Source organism: Mastigoproctus giganteus, chromosome 6 (assembly GCF_048544385.1).
Source record: "Mastigoproctus giganteus isolate SK-2022 chromosome 6, ASM4854438v1, whole genome shotgun sequence".
In the NCBI taxonomy this organism is placed as follows: Eukaryota; Metazoa; Arthropoda; class Arachnida; order Uropygi; family Thelyphonidae; genus Mastigoproctus; species Mastigoproctus giganteus.
Window position 1 is genome coordinate 2,690,447 of NC_143580.1, and position 14,389 is coordinate 2,704,835.

Consider the following 14,389-nt stretch of genomic DNA (forward strand, 5'->3'; position numbering starts at 1 on the left):
TGCTGTTTGCTGTTTGCTGGACGAAAACCAGAGTTTCCGGGAGAAAAATCGTGCTATCCTTGCCTAAGAGCGACTAACTCAGCCATTGTGAAAAAGACTCATAAAAATTCCTCCCATCAGTGACCGGTTTCGAACTCGGGTCTTTTCGACCAAGTCTGATTGTACCAACTGTGCTACTCACGAGAGCCGTTCTGCACTTGGACGCTAATATTCGGCTGAAGTCATACTTGGAGCTTCCGTTTCACTGGTTTAGTGCATGTCTTTTTTTTCTCAAACAGCATAAAATTAATAAGTAACTTAACTTTTACACATTAATGTTAACTAGTTAAGCAAATTTTGATCTAATGGAGTGAGGTCACTGAATTCCATGTTGTCTGTTGAGTCAAATTCCGTTAATTGACAAATGAAAACCGTGCATACTTGGTGATTCTCATGTAGTAATAAGGAATGACATTGCTGGAAGTATCGATGCTGGTTTTTTACATGTAACTAAGTGGCTGCAATGATTGAATTCAATAGCAATAGATTATAACAAAATCGTTTCTTCGAAAGAATGAGTTTAAACACCTACCGAAATCGAGGTCTCCCCAGCCGGTGACGGTCACGTTCCTTCCTTCGAGATCACCTGTGGTCACTTCTGGAGTCGGAAGGCAAATGGGGCGAATCATATTACTGAAATTGATGGCGGGCCTCACCTCCAGGAGAGCGATGTCATTGTAGTGTTCCCTTGGGCGGTAATTTTCATGCGTTCTCACACTCTGAACTTCGTATCGAAATCCTTCTCTGATTTGGTGGCTCCCGACTCGCACAATATAACGGCCCTTTGGAACTCTGCAATCACAAAAGCAAAAGTTTTCTTTAGATTTAGATTTCTTGTCTGCCAGAATTTCGCAGCTTCTGCAAAGCTGTTCCATATTTGGTACTGAAACTAAACAGTTTCGATGTTCCTACAGCTATTGTACAGGGTCGTTATAAAGTCGTTTTTCAGTTTTAGATATTTTCATAACGTGCGTTCTATACATGATAAAATCAATCTGTAAAGAGGATAAGTGAAAGAATTTATTACAGTTTTACATACATTTATTCTTGGGATTGTTAATTCTCAACATGTCCACCGTCATTACGTATAAGAACTGAGATACGATTCTGAAGTTCTACAAATGCGTGTTGCAGTTGATTTTTAGTAATACTCTGAATCACATTAGTTTTCCTAGTCCGAAGATCGTCTAAAGAGAGAGGTTTTGTTGAATAAAACGCGGAATTGTTAAAATTGGGCTCAATCTAGAAGAAGAACTCTTTATTGCATACAGAAGGCACATGCCGTACACAATACCCTTCACGGCTACAAGCCAAACGTGGTGTCCAAGGATCGGTCTACTAAACGTGGTGTCCAAGAGATCGGTCCACCTCTTCCAATCCATCTGATACGAAATTTTTCATTCAGAAACTGCCTAACACTGAGAGCAAAGTGACAGGGTGCACCATTTGCTGAAACACTATCACCTATAAGTCCTAAACGTGTTAATTCAGGAATAAAGTAATGTAATTCTGCAGCATTTCCAAATAACTTTCTCTATTAATGTCCCGTTCTTCAAAAAAGAATGACCCAGCTATGCGGTCCACTGACCTTAGGGGAATCCTTTTCATGTTCCTCTACTTCTTGTGGCTTTTTAGTACCCCATATACGGCAGTTATGTCTGTTGACCTTACCACTAATTTGAAATGTTGCTTTGTAAGAAAACATTAAATGGTCCATGAATGAATCATTACTTAAAGTTTTCATTAAATTGGTGACAGAAAATCAATCGTGTGTGGTAATCCTCTTCCAGCAACATTTGGTGGACTTGAATTTGGTAGGGTCTCATATGAAGTTTCGCTCTGAGAAGTTTGCGCACTGTTGAGCCAGGAACACCCAGCTCCAAAGATACCCGTTTTATTGATTTCTGTGGACTTGCAGTACAGAATTGCCAGATCCAACACTTTCCTCACTTACAACTGGCTTTCCAGATCGTGGTTTATCATTGACGGAACTTGTTTCTTTAAACTTTTTCATCCAGTTAGTTATGGAATTCATGTGTGGTGCATCTTTGTTGTAATGGGTTTTTAATCTTTTTTGTACTGCAATTACAGACTTTAACTCGGCCAAAAAAAAAACACAATTTACTTTCTCTTCTACTGAAGCCTAATTCTGCAAAAAAAATAAAATAAAATTTTTGCTAACTACGATAAAATAAAATGAGTCCCTCTTACAGTAGTACAAACTGAACTTCACTTGGATTCTGACGAAATCCTCGTGGTATAACGATATGTAAATCTCTTCGTTATTCACCCATAGTGATTATAATCATCACACCAGGTGGAAAAGGTCTGAGGTTGAATCCCTTCAAAAGACAGGAAAATCTCATATTATTCTAACACCTACTGTATAGTGCAATGAAGCCACAGGCTTTTGCTGAACTGGCCAAAAAAAAAAAAAAAAAATCAAGTAGATAAGAAAAAATAAATTATGTGTTTCCCTGTTCAGATCGGTAACTATCCAGTTGACCTTTTAATATAATCAAACTGTCAGTCTCAACTTTGCGAAGGCAACTTGTTCCAGCAATCAATGACCCGCTGGCTGAAAGAAAACTTCCTACAATCTAATCTAAACCTCAACCAGCCCCTGTCTTGAATTTATGGCCCTATTTATGGAATTCTTTATAATAGTGAAATTTCCACTTTCATTCGTTTTATTACCCTCTCTCAGAGCCGTGTAAATCTCGATTAAATTACCTCTGAGGTGCCTGATTGCCAAGCTCTGCATCCCACATAATCAGATCTTTCCTCGTATGGTCGCCCTTTTGTCGATCTCACCATGCTAGTTGCCCATCATCAATTATGATAAAAAGCTAAACCTTTTTATCATAATTGATGTTTATTCAGTTTATAGTAAAGAAAGCAAGTCTTCTAAATGTTAAGCTATGACAATGAGACCATCCTCGGATTCTGACGAAATCCTCGTGATATAAAGATATGTAAATGCCTTCGTTGCTCATCCATAGTGATTATAATCACCACACCGGGTGGAAAAGGCCTGAGGTTGAATCCCTTCGAAAGACAGCGGAAAATTCATATTATTCTAACACCTACTGTATAGTGCAATGAAGCCATAGAATTTTGCTGAACTGACCAAAAAAAAAAAAAAAGTAGATAAGAAAAAATAAATTATGTACTTTCTAAATATCCACTTGACCTTTGAATGTATTCAAACTGTCAGCCTCAACTATGCGAAGACAACTTTTTCCAGCAATCAACAAATCGCTGGCTAAAGGAAAACTTCATACAATCTAATGTAAGCCTCAGCCACTGTAATATATATATTTATGCCCCCCGAGTTCTGGAATTCTTTATAACAGGGAAATTTCCAATTTCATTCGTTTTACTGCCCTCTCTCAGAGAGGTGTAAATCTCGATCAAGTCAGCTCCGAGGTGCCTGGTTGCCAAGCTCTGCATCACACATAATCAGAATTTTGTCTCGTATGGTTGCCTTTTTTACCGATCTCACCAATCGAATTGCCCATCAATTATGATATGAAAAAAAAAAATCCAAACGGATGAGGTATCATCTTGAGAGATCCTGCAGATTCGGGTCTTGCCAAAGTCCTCTTCCTAGAGTGCAGGAATAATTTTATGTTATGAACAGAATTTTGAAAGAAAACTAGCAAATGAGCAGAGATGGAACGTTGCAAGAAATATTCTCTCCAGCTATCGATCAGGGGATTGTGTTTGAAGAATATACCGTATTTGTTATTCGGAAATATTTTACCGAAAGCTGAGACAAGCGGTCCAAATAACGACCAAATTTAACAAAAAGTGATGATTCAATTTGAACGTGTAAAGTTCAGTAAAATAAAATTATTATTTTTTCACTTAACCATTTCTGAATTACAGTAATAAAACTAAACACATGAGTAGGAGTAGGAGGGATGTTATTTTACATTTACGGTGAACGTAAATGGCATCAAACCCCGACGCTGTTGTTAACTGAACATCTCAATGGTTTTCTAGAGAAAAATTATTAATAGGTAACCATCAATTTAAAAATGTTGAACTCTTTTTTTTTTTTTAACATTCCAAAATGCGCTTCAATCAAACACCCCAGTTTTGTAGCTACTGTGGAATTTGAAGCCGAGATGAAAACCCTATGAATATTAATGAACCTATGAGAAGAAATTGTCATTCTTTCTTGGCATATGCGCTAAAAAGAACTGGATTTTTTTTTTCAGACCCAAAATTAAAGTTAATTTTGAGGTGATCGCAGAGAAAGATAGCATTATTTACTAGAAAGCGCATGACTTTAAATTGAAAATAAATAACGTTAAGTTAATATATGAAGATAAAGACAAATTGCGTGAATAGTAAAAAGTGTGCCATAGCTATGTGTAACCATAAAAGGTAATAGATAAGTATAAATAGATAAGTATAAAGAAATAATCATAGAAGTTCGTAGGCTTTTCATACCAACTAAGAAATACTGCCCAAGACTTAGACATAAATGGATGTCAGATTAAAACTGCATGGGATGCATACAAATTATCGATACACTGATCTATGGTAGGTATAATCTAGTCTGTAATCAAGTCACAAAGGAGGTTAGGCAGGCGAAGGCAGATTACGAGAAATCTTTGGCAAAGGATGCTAAGAAAAGCAAAGATTTCTTTATTTATATAAACTCTAAAAGCAAGGGGATGAATCAGATTGGTCCACTTGATGTTGATGATCCTGCTTAGGTAGCTGACAAACGAATAGGTATTTTGCATCTACATTCACACGTGCGGAATTCCATAGGAAACGGGAGACCAGAAATTTATGAAACTCTAACAGGGAGCTAAATGATTTTATAATAACTGAGAGAAAAGTGGAAGACAACTTGTTGAAGTTAAACAAAAGAAAAGCTGCCTCCTTTAATATAACTGAATAGATCCTATCCACTTGGGGTGGATGGATCTATTCAGTTATATTAAAGGAGGCAGCAAAGGAAGTAAGCAGGCCATTGGCCAAGAGAGATCCCTGTGTACTGCAGATGTGTGAATGTGTCCCCAATTCATAAAGGGAGATCAAAAGGTGACATTAGTAATTACGGACCTGTTAGCTTAACGTCTCTTCGAGAGAAAATAATGGAGTTAATGGTTAAAGAAGTAATGCAGGACTATCTATATAGGTAAGCAATTATACTGCAACTGCAGTCACACCATGGATTTATGAAAGGGCAATCTTGTCTGGCCAATCGCATTGGATACTACGACACAGTAACAAAAGATCTGGATGAAAACAGTAATTTTAATATTATATGCTATTGCACATAAAAGGTTGTACATATTGCAGCAGTGTGGTATTATGGGCAGGTTACTGCTGTAGATAAAGGAGATGGTTGGGTGGGAGAAGACAGAGGGTGTTTATAAAGGGACACTGTTCTTCGCGGACTAACGTTATTAGCGGAGGCTTCCAGGGTTCTGTGTTGGGCCCTATATTTATTAATGGTACAAATGAGAATATATGAATCTTAGTGTCTAATTTTTTAGATGATACAAAAGTTGGCAGGTGGTTAACGACAGTAATCAAGGTAAGCTACTGCAACAAGATTTAGAAAAATTAGGCAGATGGGCCTGAGAAATGGCGGTTGAAGTTAATTGCAAGGTACTGCTATGCGAGAAGCAGTAATCCTAGATTAATGTACCAACTATGTGGTACTATACTCAGCTTAGTGGAAAATGAAAGTGATCTCGGGGTAACTGTGCAATCAGATATAGCCCGCGCGGGTAGCACAATTTTTTGTGCAGTCAGATATGAAGTTCTCCGAGCTGTGCAAACAAGCTGCCAGGATAGTTTATTTGATTTTGTCAATGATATACAGAAATTCTGCTAGCAAGGATAAAGAGATGATCATCCCATATAGTTAAGCCGCATGTTCAGTACTACTTATAGGTGCGGAGGCCTCATTTTGGGAAGAATGTAGATCTGTCGAAACGTGTGCAGGGAAGGGAAACGAAATTGGTGAAAGGAACAGAAAGGCTTTAGTTCTGCAAATTGCAGGGTACTGAAATACCTAAATCAGATTACCTGCTAGGTGATTTGATTTAAGTGTTTAAGGCTGTGAATGAATTGAGCAAGCTTAATGCTGATGGCACTTTTCATCGTGCTCAGGCTACACATGAGGGAGGATCAGCTAATCTTGAATATGGTATACAGACTTTGTATTTTTAAAAATCTTCGTGGCTAATATCATATCTAAAATCATTACTAAAATCCTCTACTACTGCTCTTTCCTCTCTCTTCCTCAACTCCCAGTGTCTGCTGTTCACCTAGTTGCATCTCCACTGTTGAGTTGTGTGCTGCCAAAACTTTCAGTTTGGACCATATTCCGAATTAGTGATCATATATACTTGATAGACTGCCGATGACGGATGGACTTAATTTAGATTATTTAAACTAAATTAAGTCCTAAGAGTATTTATAATCTGCAAAGATATACCTCACATGGACACGTGGAGAGCACATCTTTGGTGAACACATAACTTCGTTTGGACTTCACTGATTTTAAATCAACTAACGTGGATTCTTCTTTCTGGTGACATCTTCGTTAAGTTTGGACTTTATCAATTTGCCCTTTTTATAATTGGACGGGATGGCGTTTTAGTAAGCTCCCTGTCTAATGGAGGTGTACTTCCTGAGCGTCTTTGAGACTCATTGGAATATTATTGACTATATTATCTGCTGAACTGGATTAAGTGGATCTATGTAATAAAGATATCGATTTATGTATTTTGTGTATTTAGATATTTATGTATTTTTTGTATCTATATATTTATATATCTATATATTTGTATCTATATATTTTGTATTTATATATTTAGATATTTATGTATTTTGTGTATTTAGATATTTATGTATTTTTTTTGTATTTAGATATTTATGTATTTTGTGTATTTAGATATTTATGTATTTAGATATTTATGTATTTTGTGTATTTAGATATTTTATGTATCGTGTAAGAGGATTCATGTATTGTGTAAGTGGATTCATGTATTTATGTCTTTAAGTACAGTATTGTATATAATATTGCGGGAATACTATTTTTTGGCTGGGAACGCCTAGTATAATAAATTTTAAAAAATACTACAGTTCTACTTTTAAAAATCCTTGTGGCCAGCATAGTAGCTAAAATCATTGTTCTTCCAGTGATCTCGAGTGTCTGGCAAAGCTTGTATGATTTTTCTAAACATCATATGACGTCCCTCGTAGCACAGTGGTTATAATCACCGTTCTTCCCCATACAGGTTTGAAAAGGCTCGGATTCGAATCCCCTCAGTGACACGAGGACCTTTTCTGGGCTTTATGTCACTCGGTGGCTGAGTTGTCGAGGACAGGAAGTTTTATTTCCCAATAAAGTCGGGTTTTTTGTCCATTAAAACAGACAAACCGACCAGAGAAGATCCCAATTTAAAGACACAGCACGGCAGATGAATTTAATTATTCGGGTGGCCTAAAAACATAGTTTTGGATATAATATACCTGAGTGGATGAGGTTGTTCTCGGATACCCCTAATAACAAAAGAATATAAATATACTGGTGTGTAAAATTTAAGGATCAGTCAGATTTTCACCTGTAGCTTCTCATAGGAGTGGCCTGGATATGGGAAAAGCATACCAAAGGAACCTCGTGAGGTACAGAAATGATGAAGGAAACAACAACGGAAACAAAATGGTATAGAGGGACTTTATTCAAATATAACAACAAAACAATGGCTGCCATGATACAGATGCATCACTGCCAAAGATGGAACAAAGGGAAGAGGTGGTCCTCAGTAGGAGATATGGCCACTCCTAATGTAGATGCAGGCTTTGAACCGCCTGTCCATACTTAGAACAATGTTGTTCATAAGTTTTTGAGGTAAAAATGTTGATAAGTTCTTGCGGTAACATCATCCATTCCTCTGTCAGCGCCATCTTCAGCTGGTGAACATTTTCTGGTGGGTGTGGACGTGCCGCTAGGCGTTTCCCCAGAGCGTCCCATGTGTGTTTGATGGGATTTAGATCGAAGGAAATAGTATTAGTATTAGTATTAGTATTAGTAACGGCCGCATGGTGCAAGAAAGCCTATGGCTTATGCTGCACCAGCCAAAAAAAAAAAAATAAAAATAAAAATAAAAATAAAAAATAATAAAAAAAAATATAAATCCGAACAAAACAATGATAAAAACAAAAAAAAATAAATAATAATAATTAATAAAATAAAAAATAAATAAAAAGGAAATTAAACCTATCATCCTATGTGCTTCCCTTACCCGAAAGTACTATCCAGATGACCTTTGAATTTCCCCAAACTGTCGGCCTCTACCACCCATGAAGGCAACTTATTCCAGTAATTTATAACTCGCTGGCTAAAATAGAACTTCCTGCAATCCAATCTAAACATTTCCCCCCGTAACTTGAATTTATGTCCCCTAGTTCTAGCATCATTTGTAATCTTGAAAATTTTGTCCTCATTCATTTTACTGATGCCTCTCAGAGCCTTAAACACCTCAATCAAATCTCCTCTAAGGTGTCTAGTTTCCAAACTCTGCAACCCACATATTCGAAGTCTTTCTTCCTAAGGACGCCCTTTTGCCGATCTCACCAGGCGAGTTACCCTTCTTTGCACCCTTTCAAGAAGCTCGATGTCTTTCTTCAGGTGCGGTCTCCATACTTGAACACAGTATTCCAAGTGTGGTCTAACATAAGCCTTATATAATGGGATTATCACGTCCCTATCTCTACTTGCAAAAGTTCGATAGATCATTGATAGGACACCATGGGCCTTCCTTGCAACCTGTTTACAATGCTCAGAGAATTTCATGTCTGACCGTATCGTAACACCCAAGTCCCTTTCCTCCAGTACTGGCTTTAGTTGAACTCCACCAAGTGAATAAGTTATTTTGGGATTACTGTTTCCCAGGTGTAATACCTTACACTTTGTTGGATTAAAGCACAGCTGCCATTTTTCTGACCATTCCTGAAGTCTATCTAGGTCTCTCTGAAGAAGCTCAGCTTGACAGTGATCATTAACTACTCTACCAATTTTAACATCATCTGCAAATTTAGACATCACGCCCTCTATCCCTTCATCAATGTCGTTTATGAAAATTAAAAACAACAGTGGTCCTAATACTGATCCTTGGGGAACCCCACTTCTTACATCAACCCAATCTGAGGAATAGCCATTTATCACAACCCTCTGCCTCCTGCCCTGAAGCCATCCTTCTATCCATCTAAGGATTTTCCCAGTGATTCCAACCTGTTCCAGCTTATAAAGCAACCGCTCATGTGGGACTGAGTCAAAAGCTTTGCTGAAATCTAAATAAACAATGTCGAAATTATTCCCTAAATCCAGCTCGTGAGTGACCCTTTCGAAATAGCGAACCAGATTTGTTAAACATGATTTTCCCTTTACGAAACCATGCTGAGTATCCTTGAGAATTTCAATTCGATCCAAATGATCCTGAATTCCACCCTTGATCATTGCCTCCATGATTTTCCCTACTACTGAAGTCAGACTGACAGGTCGATAATTTCCAATTTCACTTTTAGAGCCACCCTTATGTATGGGAGATACATTTGCACTTTTCCAATCCAAGGGAATCTCCCCAGAGTCTAATGATGCTCGCATAATTAGCCTCAATGGTTCAATGCACTCGCTTGCCGCCTCTCTTAAGATTATAGGGTATATTCCATCAACTCCAGGAGCCTTACTGGTCTGTAGGCTCGAAAGTTTTTTCATTAAATAATCTTGCGAAATTTCAATATCATTAATTACATATTTTTTAACTTCGCTCCCACAATTTCCCTTTGCCACAAAAGGCTTTTCATTTGTAAATATCGATGCAAAATAACTGTTGAGTTCATCTGCAACGGCAGCTGGTGTATTTATTACTATCCCCTTTCCCTTACATAAAGGTCCGATCTGGTTTGTCCTGCTCTTCTTGGCATTTATATATGTGAAGAATTCTTTATCCCCCCTCTTTGCTCTGTTTGCTAGTGATTTCTCATAAACTGCCTTTGCCTGTCGAACCTTTTCTGTGGCTCTATTACACATCACCTTGTAGCTGTTATAGGCTTCAGTACTTTTTATTGCTCTGTAACTTTTCCATGCCACCTTTTTCTGCTCAAGTAATGTGACAACTTCACTATTCATCCAACTTGGAACCCTTCTCGTGGAGTATTTTTTTAATGGTATATACGCATTCAAGGCATCTGTGATTAATGTTTTAAAAGCGTACCACAGTTCAATTGTATTCATTCTCTGCGCGATATCTACCCAGTTAATAGAGGCCATGTAGTACCTTAAGGCATCGTAATTTCCTTTTCTGAAATTAAAACCCATTCCTTTGCCTTTTACTTCTGCTTCCTCTCTCGTCATCATCCACCGTAGAACTCCGTGATCACTTCCTGCTACTGGTTCCTCTACTGTCAGCCCTGTTATGTCATCTGATTCATGTGTGATGATGAGGTCTAGGATATTCTTTTCTCTAGTACTTTCCCTGACATGTTGATACAAATAACAGTCATCTAGTTGATTTAAAAATTTTGTTCCCCATGTCGAGTTTCCTTCCCATTTACTCCAATCAATTAGAGGCAGATTGAAATCACCCATAATAAGGCATTGACGCTTACTTGCCCATTCCATTTGCATGTAGAGGCTTTTGTCATAATCTTCACAATCACCTGGTCTGTAGATTACTCCTACTCGCATTATACCTTTGTTTCCAACTATCTCACACCATACAGACTCTGTACTAGCATGTGAAACGTCTGAATCCGGGAAAGCTATCGTCGCACTCAGGCTGCTTCTGATAAGAAGCATTACCCCACCACCCCTTCTATCTAACCTATCCTTCCTAAATACATTATACAAGCCGTACTGAAACTCATCATCGCCAATTTCCGGGTGGCACCACGTCTCTGTAAGCCCTATTATGTCCGCGTTACTTGTTTTAACCAGCAGTTCGAATTCGCTCATTTTATTGACGACACTTCTAACGTTACTGTATAAACAATTAAGATTTACTGTTCTTGTATATTTAACAACCCTAACACAACCCTTGAAGTTTTTTAGGCTCTCTTCCCTGGCATTAGCTACCCGCCCACGTGAAACGTTTGTGCCCCCAGAACATCTAGATAATACGTCCAGTTGGGGTAACAGATAAGAACTCTTGAGGTATGTGCAAGAGTTACTTTGACCAATATTATCAGATAAACGCGTGTCAGTATTACCCACATCCCCCCTAACTAGCAGTTTCCCTGAACCTTTAAGGTATCCTCAATAATACTGGCAAAAACTTTTGCACCACCTTTGTTTAAGTGTATCCCGTCTCTACAAAACAAATTCCTTCTACCTACAAGTGTGGGCCATGCTGATAGAAATTTACCCCCTAAAGCCTTGCAGATTCCTTCAAGTCTTGAGTTAATCCACAAGGCTCTTAACATATAATCCCTCCTATCGTGTCTGGGCAGAATTGCAGACACATAGACATTATGGCCTAGCTCGCGACATTTCCTCAGCATGGTCCTGTATTTTTCCAACAAATCGTCAGATCGTGTACGTTTAATATCGTTTGTCCCCACATGAATAATAATATTTTCTTTACCCCCTTTAAAATCTGACAGTCTGTTGGTGACATCATCAATAGTTGCTCCCGGCAGACATACCCTGGTTCTCCTCCACCTATCTTTATTACAAAAAATATTCCCCGTTTCCCTGACAATGGAGTCTCCTAATAATACAATGTCCTTTTTAACCAGAGTAGTTTGCACTTGGTTTTTCTGTTTTGAGGCTCGAATCGGGTGTGCATCACTTGGTAGATTGCTGGAGTTTTGAGTCCCTGACGAGCTCCCAGATGCATTATTTTCGAGGGCAAGCACTCGTTTTTTCAGGGACTCAAATTGTTCCCTCAGTGCACCAAATTGTAATTTAAGATCGGTGCACTCCTTACATCGATCACAAAGAAAAGAATCCCCAGGTGAGGTAGGATTAGTCACCAGGTCGACCTTGGAAAACATTCCACAGGTTCCACAATGGATTAAATCATGACTCACCCGTAAATCGCCATCTGCTATTTCCGTGTGAGTCACGATACCCTGTGACGTGTTTAAGGCAGATCTCGTAACTACCATTATAATATTAAATAAATATCAATGAAAGTAACTTTAAAAAATTATATCTATAATATTATTAAAATCAAACAGTTACAGGAAAACCTATAACAAAATAATCCAACAATATCTAAATAAATCAAATATTTAAAAGCACTATCCAAAAGTAAACCACTTAACTGAGGAGCCCTGTCTAAGCGCGTCCGCTCACCTCGAATGCCAACCTCGAATGAGCAGGCCAACCCATACGAAAAATATCCTCACTTTGCAAAAGCATATGAACAACTGCAGTGCGATGGGGTGTGGCGTTATCATCCATAAACACGAACTCGGGGCAAATGGCACCTCGGAACAGAGGCACAGGAGACGAACAGGAGTTGTGTAGGTCCATCCAACATAACGCCTCCCCAGACTAGAACACCTCAACCGCCATATAGATCCCTTTCAGTGATGTTTTCGGGGTTGATACCGTGTTCCAACCTCTCGCCAGATTAGCTGATGTTCAGAATCGCTGCTGAGACTGAATCTACTGATCAGTAAAGAGTGCCTTAAGTAAAGATTTTGTGGTTGTAACCTTTAGAAATAGTGTTGGCCCTTACGTTTTGCACACCAGTGTATATAAAATAAATAAATAAATAAATTTTCAGTTTGTACTCCGGGACGACCAAGCGGTCAGAGGAGTTCACAAGTAGAGAGAATACAAGAAACAGCACCGTATTCAGCAGTCACGGGCTTGAATCCCGGTCACTCAAGGCACGTGTACTTATGCACCCGCGCGCCTGACCACTAGGCTACGGCGGCCTTCAAGCACCTCCGTAGCCAAGTGGGAAGGAGCAGCAGTGCGTAGCACACGCTTCTTGATTAGACCGGGGTTCGAGCCCGTCACCACCAAATACGGAGGATGCGGAAAGGTCAGGGAATGACCACCGCATATTCCCGGAGCAATATGGCCTTAGTTGCTAATGCTTCTAAAAAAAAAAAAAAAAAAGCCAAACCAAAAAAACCAGTGTATAATAATAATAATAAATAATAAACGCATCTTGCGTCGAAACAGAAAACAAATAGAAGAAGTCCATTTCATGATAATTAAATATTTTTTAATTAACTTTACTCGAAAAAATAACGGTAGATTATTGTGCAGTATATTATTAACTTACGGTCTTCTTCCTGCGAGTCCAAAGCAGTGTGCCGCAGTCAGGATGAACCGGTCACTAATGATGCTGCCTCCACACAAGAACGACTCCCTCCCTTTACGTCTCACAAAGATTGCAGCCTGCAACGAAATAAAATGTATAATCTCATAATTGTATAAGATGTTAAATATGTGAAACAAAAGTTAAATATGAATAAATAGTTTCACAAGGGTGTTCTATTTATTTGTCTGTTAATCGTGTTATTATTATTATTGTTAACAGCTACAAAAACAGCAAACAAAAGTTCCTGAGGGTGCAGCTACAAAGCATTATTACACAGCTTAAAAGCAGAAGCTTGGAGTATACATTTCCAAAGTAAAGAGAGAAGTAAATGTACATAAGAAGACTACTGAATTCAAATGTACAGAGAAAATAAATAAAAGTAGGACTCATCCGTCCTATTTAAGTGAACAGGTATTTCTTCACATAGCTATTTCAGATCACTGGTATTTCTTCACACACATTACACAATCAGAGTCTTTGAACTTGCAAGAAGAGTCCATTTTAAGTCAGGTAACGGATGAAGCTAGCAATTTCAGTTGCCTCTTGAAGTGTCCGGGGTTGTCAAATGTCTCAATATTTGCTTTGTTCATTGATCTTGCAGTCCTGTTGTAGAAGTTGTAGTATCCATAATTTGTTCTCGCATACGATGGTTTCAGCAGTGGATGGTTTCTTAAAGCTCTTGTCGGTGCGTTGAAATTTATTTGTGAGACGAGATGAGGGCAATTCAGGGTACCATTTAACAGCTGGTTAAGAAGGAGTAAGTCGGCTTTATCTCTTCTTTCTTCCAGCCTTTCAAGTCCAAAGAGTCCAAACACCACTCTTGGTAAGATTTATCATTGTATTCAAGGCCACTATTAAAGCAAACGCACTGGATTGCTCTTTTTTGAATATTTTCAATTTCTAATTTTTGGTAAGCAACATGTGGGGACCAGACCTGTGAGGCAAATTCTAGGGCTGACCTAACGTAGATTTTGTAAAGAAAGATGAAAAGTGCCAGCCGATTGAAGTCTCGGTTAATTCTTTTC

General features: G+C 38.4%; 1 protein-coding gene across 2 annotated transcripts in view; it reads right to left on the reverse strand.

Annotated features, from left to right (window-relative positions):
• LOC150083802 (clotting factor B-like) overlaps positions 1-14,389 on the reverse strand; it is a 45,587-nt gene that overhangs the window by 12,465 nt on the left and 18,733 nt on the right. For both annotated transcript variants that reach the window (XM_090374891.1, XM_090374890.1), the window contains 2 exons: positions 13,326-13,441; positions 572-831 (listed from right to left, as the gene is read on the reverse strand). In XM_090374891.1, coding sequence (XP_090231017.1) covers positions 572-831; positions 13,326-13,441 — 376 coding nt within the window. The remainder of the gene's footprint in view (positions 1-571; positions 832-13,325; positions 13,442-14,389) is intronic.